The sequence below is a fragment of the Coniophora puteana genome (genome assembly GCF_000271625.1).
Source record: "Coniophora puteana RWD-64-598 SS2 unplaced genomic scaffold CONPUscaffold_6, whole genome shotgun sequence".
Classification (NCBI taxonomy): Eukaryota; Fungi; Basidiomycota; class Agaricomycetes; order Boletales; family Coniophoraceae; genus Coniophora; species Coniophora puteana.
The window spans coordinates 698,071-720,728 of record NW_006913058.1 but is presented as its reverse complement, the minus strand read 5'-3'; the positions used below and the strand labels follow the sequence as shown (position 1 = coordinate 720,728).

At 52.0% G+C, this 22,658-nt stretch overlaps 8 protein-coding genes across 8 annotated transcripts; 2 read left to right on the top strand and 6 right to left on the bottom strand.

Moving 5' to 3' along the window:
- Positions 1–374: 374 nt before the first annotated feature.
- CONPUDRAFT_165341 (YVTN repeat-like/Quino protein amine dehydrogenase) lies at positions 375–3,417 on the bottom strand (the record flags this gene model as incomplete). Its single annotated transcript, XM_007770348.1, has 5 exons — positions 375–599; positions 656–784; positions 1,082–1,670; positions 1,725–2,224; positions 2,284–3,417. The coding sequence occupies 5 exons, from the start codon at positions 3,415–3,417 to the stop codon at positions 375–377; spliced, it is 2,577 nt and encodes an 858-aa protein (XP_007768538.1).
- A 436-nt stretch (positions 3,418–3,853) lies between these two features.
- On the bottom strand, positions 3,854–5,662 carry CONPUDRAFT_82177 (mitochondrial processing peptidase beta subunit). Its single transcript, XM_007770347.1, has 4 exons — positions 5,552–5,662; positions 5,009–5,498; positions 4,171–4,958; positions 3,854–4,114 (listed from the first exon to the last, which is right to left on the bottom strand). The coding sequence occupies exons 1-4, from the start codon at positions 5,615–5,617 to the stop codon at positions 4,031–4,033; spliced, it is 1,428 nt and encodes a 475-aa protein (XP_007768537.1). The 5' UTR covers positions 5,618–5,662; the 3' UTR covers positions 3,854–4,030.
- Positions 5,663–6,018: 356 nt separating this feature from the next.
- Positions 6,019–8,010, top strand: CONPUDRAFT_165340 (CoA-transferase family III). The gene is made up of 6 exons (XM_007770346.1): positions 6,019–6,231; positions 6,295–6,400; positions 6,461–6,581; positions 6,632–7,253; positions 7,314–7,499; positions 7,570–8,010. Exons 1-6 carry the CDS (start codon positions 6,082–6,084, stop codon positions 7,891–7,893), a joined length of 1,509 nt encoding a protein of 502 aa, XP_007768536.1. The 5' UTR covers positions 6,019–6,081; the 3' UTR covers positions 7,894–8,010.
- Positions 8,011–8,835: 825 nt separating this feature from the next.
- On the bottom strand, positions 8,836–9,379 carry CONPUDRAFT_90166 (DUF636 domain protein; the record flags this gene model as incomplete). The annotated part of the gene is made up of 2 exons (XM_007770345.1): positions 8,836–9,129; positions 9,224–9,379. 2 exons carry the CDS (start codon positions 9,377–9,379, stop codon positions 8,836–8,838), a joined length of 450 nt encoding a protein of 149 aa, XP_007768535.1.
- Positions 9,380–9,442: 63 nt separating this feature from the next.
- On the bottom strand, positions 9,443–10,350 carry CONPUDRAFT_137206 (uncharacterized protein). The gene is made up of 2 exons (XM_007770344.1): positions 10,075–10,350; positions 9,443–9,996 (listed from the first exon to the last, which is right to left on the bottom strand). The coding sequence occupies exons 1-2, from the start codon at positions 10,228–10,230 to the stop codon at positions 9,712–9,714; spliced, it is 441 nt and encodes a 146-aa protein (XP_007768534.1). The 5' UTR covers positions 10,231–10,350; the 3' UTR covers positions 9,443–9,711.
- A 673-nt stretch (positions 10,351–11,023) lies between these two features.
- Positions 11,024–14,615, bottom strand: CONPUDRAFT_72930 (uncharacterized protein; the record flags this gene model as incomplete). Its single annotated transcript, XM_007770107.1, has 11 exons — positions 11,024–11,834; positions 11,895–12,000; positions 12,060–12,554; positions 12,628–12,678; positions 12,732–12,856; positions 12,917–12,963; positions 13,026–13,384; positions 13,445–13,756; positions 13,872–14,311; positions 14,361–14,429; positions 14,485–14,615. The coding sequence occupies 11 exons, from the start codon at positions 14,613–14,615 to the stop codon at positions 11,024–11,026; spliced, it is 2,946 nt and encodes a 981-aa protein (XP_007768297.1).
- A 715-nt stretch (positions 14,616–15,330) lies between these two features.
- Positions 15,331–19,228, bottom strand: CONPUDRAFT_82172 (uncharacterized protein). Its single transcript, XM_007770343.1, has 10 exons — positions 18,841–19,228; positions 18,713–18,781; positions 17,818–18,632; positions 17,398–17,753; positions 17,296–17,342; positions 17,111–17,235; positions 17,008–17,058; positions 16,451–16,948; positions 16,287–16,392; positions 15,331–16,222 (listed from the first exon to the last, which is right to left on the bottom strand). Exons 3-10 carry the CDS (start codon positions 18,065–18,067, stop codon positions 15,484–15,486), a joined length of 2,172 nt encoding a protein of 723 aa, XP_007768533.1. The 5' UTR covers positions 18,068–18,632; positions 18,713–18,781; positions 18,841–19,228; the 3' UTR covers positions 15,331–15,483.
- Positions 19,229–20,176: 948 nt separating this feature from the next.
- On the top strand, positions 20,177–22,007 carry CONPUDRAFT_104311 (carbohydrate esterase family 8 protein). Its single transcript, XM_007770342.1, has 9 exons — positions 20,177–20,478; positions 20,528–20,618; positions 20,669–20,866; positions 20,921–21,077; positions 21,140–21,161; positions 21,218–21,347; positions 21,400–21,542; positions 21,595–21,641; positions 21,697–22,007. Exons 1-9 carry the CDS (start codon positions 20,285–20,287, stop codon positions 21,837–21,839), a joined length of 1,125 nt encoding a protein of 374 aa, XP_007768532.1. The 5' UTR covers positions 20,177–20,284; the 3' UTR covers positions 21,840–22,007.
- The last annotated feature ends 651 nt before the right edge of the window (positions 22,008–22,658 follow it).

The window sequence follows — 22,658 nt, the reverse complement described above, 5'->3', positions numbered from 1 at the left end:
GTTCATCTGAAGCGTGCTGCATCCCATTGGTCCCAGTGTCCTTGGCACCGGCGAGCGCATTATCACCGCGTCCGCGCACACGACAGCCTACATGCTCCATGCGCCGGAGAATAGCACTATACCGTTCACTTATCGTCCGCTGACACGATCAATGCTTTAAGTGCATGCGCCGATGATTGTTACATTATACGCCATTCGGCGGTTGGCATCCGCGGATACGAATGGGTAACTGTACTATTGTCTAGTCTGTTTCACTATGCTGATTGCAGTCTATTTTTGTTGTTGGCGCCGTCCGCGGACACGATGCGCCACACCGTTCGCTGTCCTCCTGAACACGGCGTCGGCGCGCCGCCCACACATTGACATCCTGTGTGTCATCGGCGCGCCGGCCGTCCGCGGACACGGTGTTGTCGTGCCGTCCGCGGACGTCCGCTGGCACGACGTTGTCGCCAAAATGGCCCGTCCGCTGGCACGACGTTGTCGGCGCCGGCTGCCTGCATATCCTGTATGCTAAGCGTAGGCTGAGAGGCTTGCTCTTGCTGAGGCTGCATGAGATCTTCGTAGTGTCGTCGCGCAGCCTCGCTTAATGTGGCTGGCATCTAAGGCAGTATTGGCAAGTAGAACATCAAGCTCGAATAGGCCCTATCGAACTTACATTAAGAAATGATTCACCGTCGCATGGCTGTTCTGGCATAGTGCGAGTAGGTGTTTCACGAGCCTGAGTCGAGTCTCGCTGAGGCACATCCGAGTCAGGGTCAGGCGCATTGTCCATGGAAGGCCCTATCTTTAGAAGCACAGATAAGAATTCATCGAATTTAATCTGTGCCAACTCGGAGAGATCAGTGTCAGGTTTGTAACGATGACAAGGTAAGAGAAACCCTACATTAGTTTCTGCTGTTTCACGTTCCCCCTCGTGATTATCATCAAGTCCTTCCGTCGATGTAGACGCATGAGTGGCATAGTCCCGTCGAGCATCTCCATTTCTTACTGTCTTTTTCCTAGTATAGTCTCTATAAAACCTGTGCTTTGGTGGAAGTCAGTATCGTTTCTCTGCAATAAAAGTAACAAGAAGGTTACGTACGAATTGACGAACTTCATGTTCCTCCTCGTTCGAATATCCCTCCGTCCGGCTTAGATACTTGATGGGTTCAGGAAGGATGTTCAGTTGTTTAAACTTATCGAGTACATCGTGTACTGTCAATTCACCGAATTTCGTCCCAACCACGAACCGGGTTTGATCTGACAAAAATGCTAAAGCAGTCGGATCCATGAGGCGTGGCTCGGCACGTTGGAGTTTCCAGAGGCGGTCGCCGGTCGTGGTGTGGAGCAGCTCGACTTGGCCGTTGGGGCTTGCCCGTAAAATTACGAGCCCGTCGGGGGAAAACAATGACTTAGGATGTGATGGGAGGATACCAGCCCCTAAGGCGGGAGCCTGCCAGAGTTTCTCGCCGCTAGCAAAGTCTAATAGCACAGTGGTTCCGTGACCAAACTCGGGAGGATTTGTGACTGCTTCGTCAAGACCAACGGGTTCTCTGGGCCTGAGATCGCAGCAAAGATATTGCCCATCTGGTGAAAATAGCAAATGTGCTGGTATGCAATCCGCTTGAAGGCGTAGACTGATCTTCTGTGTGATCTCCTTGGTTTGAGTGACGCAGACGTGGATTACGTCACTAAAAGCAGACGAACGTCCTCAATGACCTCCAACAGGATATACCCTTGCCCACAAATAAGCAAAGACATCACCACCTGGAGACAACGAAACGTCAGAAATCAGAGCATCCTTGAGGCCGTAATCTTCGCTTTGGCCTCCGTTTTTGAGGTCCACGAAGTGAAGGTAGGAGCCCCGTCGTCCATGAGAAACAAGGAGTGCTACCAGCAGTGACCAATCCGCTGAAAACTCGAGCTTCCGGGCCGCCCCTCGCCGCTCGATCAGAGCTGGCCCTAGCTTGCGTCCGGATCTGACATCCCATTGTCCAACGGATCCCATGAACCGCGTGGAGCCGATGGTCAGTACGGTCTCATCCGGAGAAAGCTGAGTAAGCGCCCCCCCAGGGAAGTGTATGCTTGAGACTTCGTTTCCTGTTTCTGCATCCCAGAATCGGACATAGTCGTCCTGGTCGCTGCTGGTAATGAACTGCTGACCATTTGAGAACCAGTGGATAGATGTGACTCTCCCTCGGCCGTGGAGGAATGGCTCGGGATCACCAGCAGTATCCGTTGGTACCTACCAATAGCTAGTGTTAGGACGAACTCATCTAAATCATGAGAGTCACGAACACTTACATGGGGTAGCGTTAATTCGCCCGTGAGAACATCCCACTCACGAAAATCCAGACCCAAGCTTGCCACCCGTTTCCCATCTGGGGAAAATGCAACTTCTCTGACGTGAGGATGTTGCACTGGCCCTAGTACGATTTCTCCAGTGTCGATATCCCATACAATGACTGTGCCGTCCTTCGAGCCATCAGCAACTCTCTTGCTATCCGGCGAAAAGCAGCAGCAAGTGACGTTGTCGATGTGACCAAGGAGGGGTCCTCGAGTTTTCTCTCCCGTCTCAAGGTCCCATATTTGAAGACCCAAGTCGCCGAATTCGTTATATATTATTCCGGCCCCCTTTTTGCCGTCAGGCGAGACGCGAAAAGTGCTCCGAGTGCTATGAAGGGGTGAATCGAGCAGCGGCTTGAGCAATATCGACCCTGTGTTTTCCACATTGACGATAGCAAAGAAGGAAGACGACCTTATGCGAACTGCGAGGAAAAGCTTTCGGCTATCAGGGGAAAAGCATACGACTATGCAGCAACCTGGGCCGGGTAGTCGCATGAGTACTTCTCCTGTTGTTGCACTGCGCACCTGGGTTTCCTTCGGCTCGCCTACGGCACCGGCAATGAACTTCCCGTCAGGAGAGAACACGACGGTATCGAACATTCCGTCAGTGCGGGCTGGCTTGGCTAAGGAAGCATGGGATACATTTTGTACAACACTGTAACCATTCTCCATATTCACCGACAGGAAGTAGTAGGATAAACTACCACTCAATAATCGGTTTGCTAGTACAGCTTCGATCCTACGGTGATCCGAGGAGAAAGACAACGACTGTAGTTCAAGTCGTGATCGATCCAGCGGCAGCGAGCAGGTGCCGAGCAGGTGCCCCGTAAGAGCATCCCACAGCTCGATGCGCCGTCTCGAGGCACTGATCCCCGCGATGAGATTTCCGTCAGGAGAGTACTTGAACTTGGCGTATGAAGCCGAGTAACCAGTGAGACGTGAAACAGAAAGTGATGGAAAAAGCTGGGTAGAGACCTGTCGAGTCGATGAGGTCTGCGATGAGCGCTTATGACGGAGCCGTGGGTCAGAAAAGACGCGGGGTGGATCGTGTGTGTTAGCTCTGGACTTGGCTTTGATTGAGCGCTGACGCATGATGGTGGTCGAAAACCAACACAAGGATCGTGCGATTATAAGCATTATATATGAGGGTTCAACAAACCTTTTTCTCATGATCACGCGCACGACGCGCTGCCCAGCTATTTATGTGCGCGCCCGCCTTGCAAAGATTCAGCTGTTACGCTCATCGTCGAGGTCGTCCGAGTATCGAACACGGAGGACTAGAACGATAAGGAATAGCACCGACGAGCAGCGAGTGAACTTCGTGAATTGGACAAAAGAATCCGAGACTGGATGTCACGACCTGTCACGACCACATGGCTGTCAAGGTGATGGTACTGGAACGCAACTGGAACGTGTCACTGTCAAGACCCATAAAAAACTGACCAGATAGAAACTCAGAGCAGCCAAGTGCGCTATACCACCTTTTTTGTTTGTCAACAACCATCCGAATCCTGAAGGACGCATAGGGGTGGAATTAGACAGCTTTTCAATTCCTGATCTACGCAAAATAAAAACACGACGCAGTATTATGCCAGCCGTCCATCGTACCGCGATGTCAATCGGATGCAGCTCGGGAATTACGACACCTAAAGGGCTCTAGGCTCTAAGCTTCGAAGGCTCTATCTATCCGGCGTCGCATCGGCATCTAGTAGGTAAGCGAGGACATGTCCGCACGGATGCGGTTGTAGTCGAGGAGACCCTCGATCGGGCCCATGGCGGCCAGAGAGAACTGCGAATCATCATATAAGAATACAAACAACGAACAAAGAGGTATGGTAAACTCACGTCCTTGTCCCAGACGTACTTCTGTGCGACGCGCTTGATCTCCTCGGGCGTAATAACGTCGATAGCGCGCTCGATCTGAGCCGGGTTCATCCGACGGCCAGTGGTGACGATCTGGCGACCAATGTCCTCCGCAATGGCGGTGGTGCCGTCGAGACCGAGGAGAAGACCCGCCTTGAGCTGGCTCTTGGCGCGCTCGACCTCAACCGCCGTCGGGGCAATCGACATGCGTGCCCACTCCTTGAGCGTGAAGTGTGTCAAGTCGTCAAGGTTCATGAGGTTCTCGCTGATAAGGTAGATACCCCAAAGACCAGTGTCGGAGTACGACGTCGAGAACGACATGAAGCTGTTGGCAAGGTTGTTCGACGAGATGATGTGCGAGAGACGTGAGCTGAGGAGCGGCGACGCGCCGAGAGCACGGTCCCAGTTGCCCATAATGGACTGCATGACGAGCATGGGGAAGTAGTCAGGCGAAGACCAGCTGACACCCTCAACGGCAATCGCGATGTGGGCACAAGGAACGTCGTCGTCACGGAGGCGGAACTCGGAGCCGACGAAGTTAGGCTTGGGGTGCGACGCACGGCCAAGAGGGATGGGAGAAGGAGAGACAGGGAGGGAAGAGAAGTGCTTCGAGGCAAGCTCGACGAGCTCCTCGTGAGCGATGCCACCAGCACCAACGAGAACCATCCGGTCAGCGGTGTAGTTGGTCTTGATGTACGAGGAAAGGTCATCCCGCTTAATAGACAGGATGTTCTTCCGCGGCCCAAGGATGGTGCGTCCAAGAGGCTGGCCTGTAAACCGTTGAGTTTGTCAAACGCGATGGAGTTAAGCGGACACATACCACGGAAAGCGACAGCGTGGAGGTGATCAAACACAACCTCCTCCATCTGCTTGTCAACCTCCTGCTGTTCACGGAGGATGACATCGCGTTCCCGCTCGACAGCAGGCTCCTCAAGCTTGGAGTTCTGAAGGATGTCCGAGATGATCTCCACGGAGTTGGGGACATCCTTGCGGAACGACTTGGCGTAGTAGACCGTCTGTTCGCGCGAGGTATATGCGTTGAGGTGGGCACCGAGGTTCTCAACCTCGAGCTCAAGGGAGTGTTGGGAACGCTTGCCAGTTCCCTTGAACGCCATGTGTTCAAGGAAGTGGGCAGTACCGTTCGTCTTGTCGGTCTCTGCACGCGAACCGGCGTCAATCCAGACACCAACAGTCGCGGTCTGAGCGTGCGGGTGCGACTCGGTGGCAACGGTCAGGCCATTAGAAAGGGTGGAGACCTGAGTTGTTGGTGAAGGAAGAGGTGCGGCAGTTGCGAATGGGCGGAGTGAACGCTGCAAAAGTGGTCAAATTTCTGTTTTCCTATCAGAATCGAGCTAAGACATACCGCATGGGGGCGCGCAGCGCCTTTTACAATACGCCTGAGCGATGCCGACACAGTACGAGAGACCATCGAGGATGTTTGCGAGAGTGAGCAAAACTTGGATGTCGCGTGTCGGGAGGACTCGGTCAAACGGTCCTTGCCGCAACTTTTAACTCCGCCAGGCGCACTCAGCCAAATAAGAAAGCCACTCCAGCTTCGCCGACATCTCTTAAGATACCAACGACATCTTCCTGTTAATGTCTTGAGTGCAACATGCAGTCCACGAAGGTTATGCCTTTTTTTGCTCGCGTATGAAGGCCTTATGGTATCATCTTCTGAGACATTTAGTGATGATGTGACTCGCACTCGAACTCACACTTGACTCAGCTAGCACCGACGAGGGCCGAAAGAGCTATCGTTAGCGCTCATTGCGTCAGATTGTTATAAGAAGACTATCGTGGCTTCTCCGGCTTTCCGTGGGCATGTTTGCCGGACGCCGTGCGTTGTCGTCTCTCCGAAATACTCCAAGGATTTTCTCCCAGCTCTCGCGATCCATGTCTACATCACCATCCGATAGTCTTGCACCTGCGCGAGCTGTGTGGCTCGCCAACGGTCTTCCCGAGGACCTTTTGAGTCATTTGCGGCTCAGTGAGCACCCCGATCCGGCCATTCCTTCATCCTTCAGACTCGGCTCAGCAGCGCAGGTGTGCTTCAACCTAGAGCAGTTAAATCGCAGTCACTGAATTACCTCGGCGCATGTCCTATAGACTTCGATCGGCTTGTCTGGTCTATCTGCTGCGAATTTCCATGCTCTTAGGACAGGGGTAGAGCAAGATGTCACCGTCGACGCTCGTCATGCTGTATTTGATATCAGTAAGCGACAACGATGTTGTTTGATTCACGGCAGCATCACTGACCAATTGGTCTGTCAAGGCAGCGAGAAGTGGTATACCATAGATGGACATCTTCCCGAAGGAAACTTTTGGGATCCAATCGCTGGCCTGTATAGGACTCAGGACAATAACCATGTCCGCATACACACTAACTTCCCTCAGTACGGCTTCGGCACGATATCTATCTTGCATATTCTCATTCTTAAACTAGCCACCGAGACGGCATCCTCCAAATCCTCGGCTGTGAGGCCACCCGAGATGCAGTTCAAGCAAAACTCACACAATGGAACTCCTACGACTTCGAAGCAGAGGCAGCCTCGCGTAAAATGTGTGCTTTTGCCTATCGATCGTTCGACGAGTGGGACAAGCATCCTCAAGGCCAGGCACAGGCCAACGCCCCCCCTGTGCAACTGATCAAGATCGGCGATGCACCCAGACGTGAATTAAAGAGCAATGCAGAGATGCCCCTTGAAAACATACGTGTACTAGATCTCTGCCGGGTCCTCGCCGGGCCAGCTGCCGGGCGCGCTTTAGCAGCCTTCGGGGCCGACGTTCTCTTGGTGACCTCACCTAGTCTCCCGGATCTCCCTCTTCTAGACATAGAAACGTCTCGTGGAAAGCGGACAACCCAGCTTGATCTCACTTCACCCTCAGGCGTCGACACCTTACGTTCGCTCGCAAAGGATGCAGATGTATTCCTGCAGGCCTACCGACCTGGTGGCGTGGACGAGAAAGGCTTCAGCCCCTCTGAACTCGCCGAAGCGCGCCCCGGCATCGTGTGCGCAAACCTACGTGCGTTCGGGTGGGATGGTCCTTGGAAAGACCGACGTGGAGTAAGTTCAGAACTTGCATTGTCCTACATTGGATATCAAATCTCAACTTGCTCTCCGCAGTTTGACTCACTCGTACAGACGACCACTGGTATCAATCATGCAGAAGCAGAAGCGTACTCTGCGTTTACGGGTACAACATACAATGGGAAGCCGCCACCTAAACCCTTGCCCATGCAGGCGCTGGATCATGTGGCGGGCTACTTCCTCGCGTTTGGGATCAACGCGGCGCTCTGCAAGACCATAACAGTACGTGCCCACCATCCTAATTTTGCTGACTACGCTATCCTTGACTCACTAATGAAAACATGAACTCTAGGAGGGCGGATCATGGGAAGTACGCGTCTCGCTTGCAGCCATCGGGCAATGGATACGCTCGCTGGGGCGTCTCGACCCAGCGGAAGCGTTTAGTCCACAGGCCAAGGGGTTTCCTAAACAGACAGCCCCAGTAGACCCAGAGGTCGCCGGTTTCTCCACTAGCCTGACGGAGTCCCCTGGAGATGACGGAAAAGCCAGAAACCAGCTGAGAACGATGACGGCTATCGAGCCTGCCGCTGTGCTGTCCCGCACCCCGGCGCGACAGACGGAAGCACCGATGGGCCTAAACCGTCATAACCCAGCGTGGCTTCCGTTGAAGCCGTGAGGACTATACTCTAGGTTATCTTCGCTAGGCCGTTTGTCCGAGAGACTCGGATGGACAACTTCTACTCGCCTGACAGACTCCAAAGCAGCTCCCAATTTGTTTTCTTCCACTTATAGCCTACATTATATACTCCACACATCCGTTATATCGCTGCTCCCTGAATCCCGATGTCTACCACTCCATTTCCCCAGCTTGCTTCATGCTGAACTCATATGAGTATCCTTCATGAATCATTCTTCGGATGCTGCGCAAGACCATCCAGTGGCTTAAGCCACGCCCGACGGTGCGCACAGAAGATCTCGCTCATCGGCTGCATCGTAGCGTCGATAGGATCGTCGAGCGTGCCCGACGGGATGACCACAACCTTATCATTCGCCGCCATCCTTGTTGTACAGCGGCGATCCGCATGTGCCACAGAAATGCCTCATGAACGCTTTGCCCGAGGTCGTGTTGGTCGTCGTGTAAACCTTGACTTCTGCCCTTTCAGCTCCCTTAGTAAGTTTCAGATTCTGGAGATCAAGTATCGATACATTAGTGTTGCCCATAGCTTCCCTTGATCAAGGAGGGTCGTTGTAGGTCGTTGTTGTCGAAAGCGAGGGCTCACAGTAGCGGGTAATATAAGGCTGCATGCGTACGTGGATCCAGTATACTTTTGACAGTCCTTGCAGTGGCAGATGCCGTACGTGTTTTGATCGCCCTCGGCCACGGTGACCTCGTATTGGACAGCCTGGCAGAGGCAAGAACCTTTGTGAGTCGACATGATGGGGTTCGGAAGACAACGTTGGTGAGTAGTGACCGATGTGGTGTCTCCGGACCCTGCAACATTAATGGGCATACATTCCGAATCTCCTTTACATTGCTCCCTGAATCTTGATGTCCACCGCTCCATGGCCCCAGCTTGCTTCATGCTGAACACAGATAACTATAGTATTTCATATGCATTTACTGCAACCTCTCCAGCCTCTTCGGATGCTGCGCAAGACCGTCCAGCGGCTTAAGCCACGCGCGGCGGTCTATGCAGAAGATCTCTCGCGCAGGTTGCATCGCCGCGTCGATTGGATCATCGAGCGTGCCCGACGTCACGACCACAACTTGATCGTTCGCCGCCGTCTTATTGTAAAGTGCCGACCCGCACGTGCCGCAGAAATATCTCATCAGCGCGTTGCCCGAGGTCGTGTTGGTCGTCGCGTAGACCATGATCTCCGCGCCTTCAGCTCCCTTCGTGAGTTTCAGGTGCTGAAAAGCATGAATCAGTGCTTCAGTCGGAATGCGGCTCATGGGCTTCCCCTGATCAAGGAAGATCGGTGTTTCATACTACGTGAGGACTCACGGTAGCGGGTAAAACGAAGTTGCTTGCGTACGTGGATCCAGTATACTTTTGGCAGTCCTTGCAATGACAGACCGTGTACGTGTTCTGGCCACCCTCGGGCACGATGACCTCGTACTGAACAGCCTGGCAGAGGCAAGAACCTTTGTGAGTCGACATGATGCCAGAGGTCCCAAGACAACTTTGGTTATCGACGCCCGGGTCCCTCACGCTTAAGCTAGTCGCGAGTCAATATTCTCCGGATAAATAATTTACAATTATCGTCGTTCAAAATAAAATAAAATAAAGTGTCCAAGCTGGGCTGCCAACTTCTGCTGGCAGCTGACAAGTTCCAAAGTAGCTCCCGTTTGTGTTTCTGATCTTGAAACACAACATACACTCCGTATGTCCTGTACATTGCTCCCTGAGTCTCGACGTCCACCACCTCGTGCCCTATTGCGTATGTACGTCGTGGCCCGTCAGAGTGGGAAGAATCATGCTTCACGTTCCATTCACTCGAACAGCTTATGAGTCTGCTTGGCACCATCCAGAGGCTTCAGCCACGTCCGGCGGTTAACGCAGAAGAACTCGGTCATCGACTGCGCCGTCGCATCGATGGGGTCGTCGAGTGTACCCGACGCGATGGCCACAATCCTATCGTCCACCTCCGACTTGTTGTAAAGCGCCGATCCGCACGTGTCACAGAAATACTTCATCAGTGCTTTGCCCGAGGTCGTGTTGGTTATCGTGTAGACCTTGATCTCCGCGCCCTCCGCACCCTTCGTAAGTTTCAGGTCCTAGAAATTGTTCATCAATGGTTTTGAATAAGCTCTCTTTGCACAATTACGATTAGTATTTCAGGCGCAAGAGCTCACCGTAGCAGGCAAAATGAAGTTGCTCGCGAACGCAGATCCGCTCCACTTTTGGCAGTCCTGGCAGTGACAGACGGTGGACATGCTCGGGCCACCCTCGGGCACGGTGGCCTCGTACTGAACAGCCTGGCAGAGACAGGAACCTTTGTGAGTCGGCATGACAGTGGGGATTGGAAGGTAAGTTCGATGATTCAAGTGGAGTCCTCGACGTGACGACGCCTTGTGTAGTACCAGACTGAAGGTGCCAACACACAGGGATAATCGAACGAAGGTAAGAACTGTTCTGAAGAATATGGATATAAGGTTGAGAAACTTGATGTGGGCCCTTTTATATACAGGAGCGACGGTAAATAGCGAGTGGCGCATCACACATCATGGCATGACATGGAACATCGTCGAACTGTCGTCGAAGGTGAGCTGTCAGGTATCGTAGAGCTGTTGAATATGTCGTTGAAAGAGCGCAGCGACACGTGTAAAGCGGCTGCAAAAAGGAGACTGGAATAGGATAGAACATAACGGAAGGAAATGGTGATGGAGGACTATAGTGCCCGACCTTTTCAAGGCGTAGCAGACGGAACGAAGTCCGGACTGCTACACTCAAGCCCGTCCAACGTTGTCGAATTTAGCTTATCATAATGTGCATGTCATCGACCCGATGTCAATAAGCGAGATCGATGGACAAGAAGTGGGTCCAACACGTGTTAGAAGCTCAACAGTAATGTCAAGGCTTGTCAAGGATGGTGGACGCGGACGCAAGCAAACGCGTACCTATCCTGGAACCGTGACGAGGCTAGCAGGCTCTCGTCAATCACCAGCAATTCCTATTAGATACATGACGACGATTTGAAGGTACATACATTATTGCTCTATGGCTACTAACTTGGGTGTAGATTAGCTTAGGTTTAGTAACGACCACTAGATGGTATTGTTCCAACCCTTTGCGGAGAAAGGATTAGAACCGAGGTAATTTGTTTATCGTAGCAGTCCAGTCAGCCGGCGGTTGTGGGTACACAAAGTCTTGCATGTCAAATCCTTGGTCCGTAGAGTACGACGGGGTATGCTCTCCGAACGAAGGGTGAGGGATAGACATCTCCTGTGGCCCCTCAGATTCCCCAAAGGCCGCCATATTGAATTCGCAAAGGTCAGGCATCTGCATCTGCACCAGAGCCTGAGCCTGCCCTTGTAGAGAAGCTTGCCCATGGCCGAGGGTGCCTTCAAACATAGCATTAGTGATATCTAGACCGATGGGGTCGAAGGCGACGTTGCTCAAGGGCACTGATAGCGACGAGGCAGCGGTCAGCGGAGATGACTCAAACGGCGCCGGTCTCCCCTGTGAAGCTGGCGTGTCGTGCAAGCTTAGGCTCCGCATCATCTGCTGTATATCCGGCACATCGAGCTCAGGTGAGATGTTGTGCACTTTCGGCCAGGGCATCGGAGGGATCGCGTCTGCGTGGTGCACTGTCTTGAGGCCGGCAGCAGCCATCGGTGCCATCGCCCGCCTCGCTTCATCCGAGCCGAGGTAAGAGGGCCAAATGCCTGAGTCCTCCCCATGTCCGGCTTCGGAAGTTGATGGACCGTGCTTGTCTTTGAAGTTAGAAGGGTATAAGCCATACGAGGTACGAGGGATATGGTCGTGCATGGAACCAGAACCATAGACGCCCCTTCGAATCCCTTCTTCGACGACTTGCTGAGTGCGTTGTACCAAGGGGTCATCGAAAACACGTGGCCAAGACCATGTGAGAATTTTGAAGATATTCAGCAACCTAGGTCACGAAGGCAATCGGATGAGTAAAAGATGCACTGCATGTCCAACAAATACATACGTCTCCAAACTCGCTACCCTTTGCGCTCGGGTGACACCTTCACCACCATCCTCGATAGGCGTCGAGTCCAGTATGATGCTGGCCCAGGCTCTCATGGGCTCGTTACCTGTTAGCACTGGTGACTTAGTCCATACACTGTCGCAGGGAAGATATGACTGAACTCACCTAAATGCGTGATCCATCCAAGGTTTGACCCCCACTGGATATCATGCACGACTCCTCTAGCATACGGTAACAAAGCCATCCTCAGCCTGCCAAGCAGAGCCTTCAATTGGTGTATATCGTCCCCAACCTGCTTCCGAGCAGCAGGATATGTACCTGAATCCTCCTGAGACTCAACCCCGAGGTGTTCAATGCGGGCCTGGAGATCAAGGTATATGGGGATATTCAACGAGCCAAGAGCACTCTTCATTGCAGTCAAGAAGAGGCGACCCGCGAAGAGAATGTTACGGTTTATTGACCAAAATCGCACATTTCGTTCATCATTGGACATATCGGGCGTATTCTGATGAAGAGCTTGATACCTGAGCGCCAACGCTTCGTGGTCAAACATGATCGAGTACCGCGCTTGAGCAACAGAGAGCAAAGCGTGAAGAGGGGTTAGATTAGATAGGTGCTGGTCCAAGCGGGAAGTGGAGAACGGAAGACCGTTGAAGCGATCTGTAACATTAACGTTCAGAGACAGCAGGGTATCAAGATCTAGGTAGGAGTAACATTTGGACATAACACTTACGCATCTGCCATTGTGTACTGTCAAGAGCCAGCTGAGTAGCTCGATAAGTAACTGTAGCGTAAATGTCAATAAGCGGCCAGAAGATCATAAGATACAGAACATACATGGTCGTACTAGCAGCAGAAAACTGCCAAAGTCCCACCATGGTAGGTCTGCGCCTGCACCAACAATAGCCTCCTCAGGCGATGGTGGTGGGGGACCAGCAAGCATCGCCTCATCGTGCATGGTACTGCAAGTCGATGTTCAGCCAGGTGTCCTATGGTCATCGAAGCGGGCGTGGCGTACGTACAAGATGCATATCTCGTTCCTAGTGGCGGCGATGACCGACTCTCTCATCTTTGAAACGGGCCATCAGCAATCATGGAGAATAAAGTGGGTTTGGAAGGCGAGTAACATACTATGTGAAGGCACCAGCGCAAGCCCATTTCTCGAATGTTAGGCTCCCGCACAAAAGCCACGCCTAACGGATCTTCCCTCATGCCAATGTTAGGATACAGTTCTGGAGGCGCAAACGTCTTGGCAAGGTGGAGCTGGTTCATAGACTTGGCGCGTTGCGGTGTGTCTGGCTCTCCATGGGTGGAAGAAGAGGATATTGGGATTGCGCTGCGTGGCGAAGATACGGTTTTGCTGATGGCAAGCTCTACTGGGACATCGGGAGACGCATTCGACCAATTATATGCTTTTTTCTCAAACATTACTCGTAGCTGCTGGACGAACGCGGCACCCCACGTCCGCCGGTCTGACGCGCTATCAAGGTCTGTGACAAACAAGACGCGATGAGTACATTCATTTCCGAAACACTCATCTAGCCACTCACTGTCCGCCAAAAATTGCAATATGAAACATATAGCCAATGACTGTGGGCTGCTCTCCTTCATTATTCTCAGTGACCATGCTTTCTCGATTGCCATATTTCTGAACTTCTCACAAGCCTCCTCCCGCCTGCGCCCCCATGCTGACGGAGCTTCAGCTGCTACAAGGTTCGGATTGAAGTAGATGGTGGAAAGTGTTGGAGGCGCCCGTCCTCCACCAAAAAGAACGGGATTCGATGATAGTCGGGCAGTCATGGCTGCCACGGTGAGCACGAGCGCCTGCGAGACGGGTGGAATGGCCCCAAGACGGCGCCCAGCTACTTCAAAAGAGGATATAAGGGATATACAAGGGAGGAAGCGCGATCGAGGAACACGCGTGTATACTGTGGTGTGTGTTAGCGTCGCACAGGGCGTTGGGGTTCAAATACGTACAATAGAGCAAATCAGCCAAGAGCGTGCCAGAAAACTCGATGTTAATGAGATCTGATTCAGCACTGAGGTATGGCAAGGGACAATTAGCATAGTCGCGGTAGCGAGATAGGGTGCCATTAGGACTCGCGGAGCTCCTGCTGCCTCCCGCTGTGGAGGCTTCAGTTTCATCGGAGCTTGGGATAGAGATGACGACAGGGTATCGAGTTGCAGGGCTTTGAGGCGAAGTAGAGGATACATAAATGTCATGGGAAGGAACAAATGTAGGAGGTACGGAAGATAATGTGGACGCAGAGTCTGGCACGGAATTCCCGACGGTGGAGCTAGGGGAAGCAGAGTCTTTGTGCGAGGACTCTGAACGAGATGCGAGCTCGCCCGGGGCGGATCTCGACGCGTAGTTCACGGTACCAAATTTCTGTCTGCAATAGCTCTCAGTGACTGCTCTATTGATAGGCAAGAGGTAGCAACGACAGTTCCAAGAGGATCTCTCACCTAGCAATCTCAATCCGTTTCCCCGTCCTATGCGTTGGCTTCTTCCTTATGACCGGAGTAGTCGTGCATCTAGAGCAAAGAATGTCAAGCTGACCTTACGTATGTGAGGGCGCCATTATCTTACGCGATACCCTTGGTCTTGCAACACGAACAGGCGTCCGGAGGCGCGACAGGAAAGCACCGTATCCTCCTGAGCTTGCATGAGTCGCAGGCAGGCAGACGCTTCTTTATCGACTGGGTTGCCTCGGGAGGCATCTTGAAGAGGGCTTAGAGGAGAGCGGAACCGGAGATATTGTGACGAAAGAATTTAGTGCATGCTGAGCCCGGGAAAGGTGGTCGTAGCGTTTGTCTAAAACCCCTGGCAGCGTAACGATTGGACCGTGTACTACGCAGTTGACACAGCCACATGTCGATTGTGCCTTAAGGCCTTATTAATTATTCCTCGTTCTGCATGTCGTTGAGTCGACACTAGCTCTCCCGTCTGAGGCAGACCTTGGGCAGACCTTTATAAATTACGGAAGATAGTAGTTCCTAGTCTACACCGCTCTTCATAGATTCCACACTGGACCAGTATATTGCCCATCATGTTAACCAAGTCTGACCATATCATCATCCTCCATAGCAAAGCTTCTTTCGTTCAAGCCTATGGCTCTGCCTGCAGTGGTCGGAGAACAGGGCTAGTGGCCACATGATCTTAAAACCTGCTTGAAGTTCACATTGCCTCTGTTTTGTGAACCAAGGTGGATTCAACGACTATGAATGAGCTATGTCATTTTACAACGTGCCAGGTCCCCGCATTTGTCCTCAGCATTGACATTGTTGAAGTTCTAGTAGACAATAAATGTTTAACTCAATGAATGACTTAAACATCATGATGTGCTAGGACTTTGCTAGTCGAGACCGTTTGAAACAACGGAGGCCAATCCAGACTGCAAGCGATCATCATTTCATCAAATCGAAAACTTGTACTCGTTATCAAGCAATCCATGAAGTAAGCTAAAATATACATAAGTGCTGCGATTGCTATTCTATGGTATTCCACCTGCTCTCGTACAGACTCATTAGAACTCGATCAAATCCCGGCATAAACCTCTGAACATCTTCGCTGTGTATTTCCAACGACCTAGGACCAGAAGTGGCCCACCGTCCACTCAAGCCATCCTGTCGGTGATGTTTGTGAGTAGCCCCGCATATGGATTCCTGGGTCCGAGTGGGCTGAAGGGATGCCAGCAAAAGAAGGTTTTGGAAGAGAAGTTGTGGGCACTGCTTCCCCGCCGAAGAAAGTCATGTCGAACTCGGACAGGTCCGGCATCTGCAGCGGCGCGCCAGCTTGAGGTCGCGTTTGCGTCTGCGTCTGCGCTTGAACGCCTCTAGAGCTGCTTCTAAATGCAGCCTCGTTGAAGTTATATAGGTCCGTGAAAGCAACTTTACTGGTCGGTGCTGATGATGGTGGTAGCGAGGGAGGAGCGGAACCCCCAGCTGGCTCATCGTGTAGGTTCAAGCCCTGCATCATCTGCTGTATATCCGGCAGATCGAGCGTCGACGGGATACTATGCACCTTCGGCCACGGCATCGCGGGGATTGCATCCGCAGTGTAGACGGTCTTCAGGCTGACAGCAGCAATGGGTTCCATTACCTTCCAGGCCTCCTCCAGGCCGAGGTAGGAAGGCCAGATACCTGTGTTCTCTGATGTGAGAGGGTCGATGCCGAATGAAGAGCGAGGAACATGGTCAACCATGGACGACGAAGAGTATACGCCGTTTCGGATCCCCTCCTCGACGACGTGTTGGGTATGCAGAACCAAGGGATCGTCAAAGACGCGTGGCCAAGACCAAGTGAGAATTTTGAAGATCCTGAACGCACTAAGAAATGCCAAAATAAGCGCAAGTTAGGAACGCATAGATGAAAAGTCTGTCGAGGGCGTACGTTTCCAGGCTTGCTACCCTCTGCGCTCGCGTGATGCCATCGCCACCGTCCTCAATAGGCGTTGAATCCAGGATGATGCTGCACCAGAGTTTCAAAGGCTCGTTGCCTGTCATGACCAGTAATTTAGCTCGAAACCACTCTAGAAGTCAGAAGACAAAACTCACCCAAGTGCGTAATCCACCCTAAATTGGCTCCTGACTGAATATCATGCAGTACCTCCCTAGCATACGGTAATAACACCCTTTTCAGATTTATCAGCAGCTGGGTTATCTGCTGCACGTCGTCGACACCCCGCCTTTGACTCGTGGTCTGGTGTGTACCCGAACCAAATTGCCGCTGCGCCTCTTCATCTCTTATGCGCGCCAAAAGGTCCAAGTATATTGGAATTGTCAGTGCACCTAGAGCGCTCTTCATTGAGACAAGGAAAACACGAGACGTATATAGAATATTCCTGTTCATCGTCCAAAATCGTAGATTGCGTTCGTCGTTAGCCATATCGGGCGCAGAATGGCACAAAGCTTGGTATCGAGCCGTTAACCCCTCAGGACTAAACAGTCCTGAATATTGCACTTGAGCGCGTTTCATTAACGTATGAAGAGACGATAAGGAGGATAGGTGTTCTTCTAGACAGGACAGAGAGAACGGTTGTCCGTTAAGCCGACCTAATGAGATGGAACACAGGTAAGAAAGCTTAGATATGAGTTAGAAGAGTAGCGCTTACGCGTCTGCCACTGTGGACTCTCGAGAGCAATTTGGGTTGCCCGGTAAGTAACTTACGCATCGCAGTCAGTGCGAGTAAGGCATCACCGCAAAGCATGACGTACATGGCCTAACGAAGAGCAGGAAACTGCCGAAATCCCACCACGGCAAGTCGTCGAATGCGCCAGAGATGACCTCCGCAGGTGAAGGCGGCGGAGGTCCGACAAGCATGATTTCGTCGTGAATCGTACTTCATTCGAGGCCTTTTGTCAGCTTGTTACATAGCGGAGTAATCTAAAAATGTACGCACTACACACAGATTTCGCTGCGGCAAGCAGAGATGAGCGCCTCCCTCATCTTGGTCACATAACGATCAGAGAACAGGGCTGAGATTAGCACAATGACAACGTACAATCTGGATGCACCAACGTAAACCCATGTCACGAATGTGAGGCTCTCGTACATATGCTAAGCCCAGCTGGTCCTGATTCATGCTGATGTCCAAAGACCAACTCGCAGGTGCGAACGTGTTGGCAAGATGTAGCTGTGTCATTGACGTTATCTGCACCGAGGACGGAATCCATGTCTCCCAAGTAGGAGCGGGCATTGCACTATATGATGAGAAGCGTAGATTGTTGGTGATGGCCGGCCCCGCTGGCCCATCAATGGATGAGTTAGAGCCAATAGCAGCTCTCCGTTCGAACATAACTCGCAGCTGTTGAACAAAGGCGGACGCCCACATGCGCCGGTCTCCAGCGCTACCCAGCTCTGTTGGTGGGAGCAGTTCCCGTTAGCTCGCATATACGTGCTGGTCTCCGAAAATGCCGCTTACGATCTTCAAGAAACTGCAGGATAAAGCACACAGCCAAAGACTGTGGACTATTGTCGTTGATGACCCTTGCACACCATGCCTTCTCGATGGCCATCTCGCGGAGCTTCTCGCAAGCAGCTTCTCGTCTGAGTCCCCATTCAGGGGAGAATTCGATGGATAAACGATGTGGATTGAAGAACGTGGATGAAAGGGCCGGCGGCACCCGCCCTGAACCAAACAGGATTGGATTGGACGAGAGGCGGGCGGTCATAGCAGCTATGGCGAGTACCAGCGTTTGCGTCACCGGCGAAATGGTCTCGAGCCGACGCCCCGCCGTCTCAAAGGTTGAGATAACGGATAGACACGGAAGAAAGCGCGACCGCGGTATGCGAGTGTACACTATAGGGTACGTTAGCGTATGATGCAAGAGTAGATTTCAAGACGTACGATATAGTAAGTCTGCTAAAAGTGCACCGGAGAACTCGGTATTGATGAGGCCGGACTCAGCGCTGATGTGAGGCAAAGGGCTTCGAAAACAGTTGCGGTACAAGGGGATGTCAAGATCTTTGGAGCTCTGCATGTCCCTCACTGCGGACTCGTTAACAGGAAGCGGAGGCGGATTTCCAGACGAGGACAATTGTGTGAGTCGAGAAGATGTGTATGTATGAGGTATCGTAGAGGTAGTTGATGCAAAGTCGTATATAGGCCCTTCGATGATGTCCTCGATGAGGGGGGTAGGACTGGAAGACGGGGTCCGTCTGTTGGCTGGTTCTGAGGTAGAAGCAACCTCCTGTAGGGCAAACGTAGACGGATATTTCACAGTGCCGAACTTCTGCCTGGAAGAAGTTGTTAACGACGAATGCACCTATTACAATGCTAGATCCAGCAAACGCAGACCATAGAGATGACGACTCACTTGGCTATCTCAATCCGTTTGCCTGTCCTATGCTTCGGTTTCCTCCTCACAACCGGCGTAGTAGAGCACCTAGAGCGATGAGCGTCAACTGGACTCAGCTGGGAGTTGATAGGGATGTTGTGACCCACACAATTCCCTTGGCTTTGCAGCACGAGCAGGAGTCCGGGGGCGGGACAGGAAAGCATCGTATCCTCCTGAACTTACAAGAGTCGCATGAAGGCAGACGCTTCACTATTGGCTGGATGGTCTCGGGAGGCATGTCAAGGCAAGTGAATCAAGGCTAGAAGGGTCAAGTTCAAGGTGGAAATGAAAGATTCAGTGCATGATGCGATATGATTAACTCTGGCTTTTGTCTTGAACGCCCTGGCACAGGCAGTGTATCGAAGCGCGTCTTGAGCGCGTAATTGACTGCGCCGTATGTAACGAACACAGCCACACGTCAGTGCACTTTGGCGTTCGACAGGTCGCCCCTTCGTCGGTCTGCACCAGTGTTTGAAGTCTGATGGCAGAATGGCGGCGCTGGCCAGCCATTTCCTGGCACGCCAGTGGCATGCCAATGGCATGCCATTGGCGGCTGGCAATGGGTATGACTAAGTTTCCTATTGTGGAAGTTTCTGTGAACCTGAGTCGTGTTAGACCCGATGTATCTATTCATATGGCTGTGAGTACCACCATCAATGTAGCCTTCCTAGTCTAGCGGTTTTGGTTGCCATTGATATTATTTTGTTTCCAGCTCGCGAGTTCGATCCTCTCACCTGCCCTTCCGAGTGCCGTCGCCAAATGGCATGCCATGGCACTGCCATTGGCCGGATCATGGCATCCACTGGCATGCCACTGGCACTCCAAACACTGGTCTGCACCGTCGATGCCGCCGGTCCCGGTCAAGGCGGGCCATTGTCTAACATTCCGCGCTGGACCTTCTACAGCATGACAAGCCATTGAACACAAACTTGTGCATAGCATGAATACAGCTTTGTACCACTGATTACTGCTGCGCACCGACAGAGGCACACGCGCTTCGCCTCGGTCCGGTTGGTATGTCTCGCCGTACGTCATGCGTCTGAAACCATGGCCGCCGCCGTTCTGCCAGTTTTGCTTGCGATAGAGTGGGATAAGGACTGACAAGCAGGTTCTCAAGGTTCGGATGCTGGCACAACAACCACCGACATGAGAGAAAAATCTTGAAGGAGTCTTCCGTCCATTTTGTAGTCCGTTAAGTCTCATCGATGCGTCGGTTGGTTTCTGCATTCACGTTTCATGTTTTACGTAGGTGACCTCTGCCAAGGTAAAGCATTACTTTACCTCTACTGTGTAATTGGCCCGACCAAAAACATCATCTTTTCCCTAGGACATCATGGGCCTGGTCACCTGCCCCACGCTACACCCGCCATATGCACCTTTCCCAACGACTTCATGGATTCCCTGGAGGCCGACGAAAACACGACAAACTCCCAAAATATACCCACCGCGGAATTAACTCATTGCTTCACATGGACTCGTCTGCGACGGCTTCGAGCGGGCCGCGTATGCAGTATATGAGTGCATCCTGGCAGAAATTATCTCTCGCCGAACATGATGCGGTTCCTTGCTCTCGTCGCCCTCTTCAGTGCCCAGGTCCTTGCCTTGTCTCCTACCTACATTGATTGCCAACTTCAGAAGGACTCGAGCGTCTCACCCGTTCAAGGGTGTCCGGACGGCACACTATTTGTATCCTCGACAGACTCCAGAGCAAACTACACCACTGTTCAAGCGGCTGTCAACGCTCTGTAAGACGAGATTTTGCTTCCGCATCATGCATCGCTTACATCCTCTTAGGCCCTCTACGGGCGATGCAACGATCCTCATCGGCGAAGGGGAATACTACGAAAGGGTAGAGGTCTCTCGGACGGACCCACTGACTCTGCTTGCAAGTCGAGCGCTACTGTGTCGAAGATTACTGAGCTAACAACTGAACAGGGACAACTCAACGCTGACACGGCTTATGCAGCGAATGCCAATGCGTCGACGCGTAACCTTGTCACTATCTGGAACAACACGTATGTGCAGGGCGATCTGACGGACGAAGACACCGCCGTGCTTTATGTCGTTCCGGATGGCACGTCATTCGGAAACAGTGACTTTAGAGGGTACAACATCAATTTCCAAAACCGAGCGGTACGTCCGAGTCGTCAAATAGCAAAAGAGCTGATGATCTGACGTTTTGTTTAGGCCAACTATTCCATCTCTCAAGCTCTTGTCACAACATTTGAATATACGAACGCATCTTTCTACGGTTGCACGTTTGCGAGCTATCAAGACACTTGGTACACTGGTCATGAGGCAAACACTTACGTCTATGACAGCATCATCTTTGGCGAGACAGATTGTGAGTGGCTTGATCACTTGCCAATTGCGATGTCCCTACTAAAGTATGCGTGTAACGCACAGACTTGTTTGGCTTTGGAACTGCGTAAGCCTCTGTCATTTGCACAGAAGTCTCCATCCATTTGACACGTACTCGTCTAGCTGGTTCGAGAACGTAACTCTGGCTCAGCGCGCGTGTGGTGGAGGTTTGGTTGCCTGGCAAGGAGCCAACCAGACGACGGCGCCCGGAAACCGTTACGGTGCCTACATATCTAATTCCCAGATTATGCGGGTCCGTATGTTCATACCTTGGCTGAAGAGACATTTGCTAACGTTCACCGTAGTCTCCCGACGCTAACGCTACCACGGACACTTACCAAGAGTGCTACTTGGGTCGCCCTTGGAACCCCGAGGCTGTGACGGTCTACCTCAAGACGTACATGGATGAGACAATCATTCCTGTTGGGTTCAAGCCCTGGGACGGCGAGTATGTTGTATGCCATTTCTTATGTTCCGTACCACTCACCCGCTTTATCAAGGACGACCGTGCCCAACACAACTTATTACGCGGAGTACGACTCTTACGGTCCGTCACTTCACATGCATGCCTTGTTTATCGTCAAACTGATTGCTAAGTACAGGTCCTGGCGCGAACAACTCGGCTCGCGTCCCACAAGATCACATCTTGACCACCTCTGAAGCCAGTAACTTCACTGTAGACGGCGTATTCTTGGGTGCGCCTACGTGGATTGACTACACGTACGCCCAAGGTGGGTCGACTTAGAGATTCATCGAGGCGTCTTGTGATTGGTGCATATTGCATCTGCTGGAGCGGTTGTAAAACAGGAATGCCTGCTTTTTGGACGTTTTCTCAGGTGCTACTATCGATTACTCACTACAAACGTACTATCGACTACTCAAATCCAGAGTCGCTTGCGGCCCTGATCACGGCATAAGCTGACTAAGACCACTCATAGAGTACGCTGAGCGTAGTTGAACAGCTCGATCGCGACGACCACGGAAAGCTGATGCGTACATGATGCTTTCGGAAACGAAAGTTTGCGATCGCAAAGGTTCGGATCCGGGAGTACTGTGCCATGTAAGCCTGAAACACCGGAACCGCCGTTCGCTGCAAATCAAGCCAGATAGATATCAGGATAGCATTTGATAGACTCTTGGCACGATCCGCAAGAATTCTGGTCAACGGGCATAGGTAGGCATTTGCCCAATTTTAGTCACACAAGGACACGAAGTGCACTAGACCAGGAACTTATCTCGCTAAATTATCACGGAATGCTCATTGCCGGTCAAGTAAAATCAGGAATTGATCTGCCAGCTGGCAAGTGTTGCCGCTTGAACGAGCGATGCGAATGAGAAGCCATGAAGTTTTGAAACTGAGCTTCGCAGTCTGATGCAACAGCATATGTGTATCAATCATCGTTTGATAGTAATTCTTTCCGAATCATAGTGGGTGTAGTAGCATTGGTGATACTTTTGCTCGTTGGACAATGACCAACTCTGGCTTTACGGCGAAAAGGCGAAAGGTAGCCATTGAACCGTTGCGTCATAGCATTGGCAAGTCCAAGAATTCTCAATAAGAGCG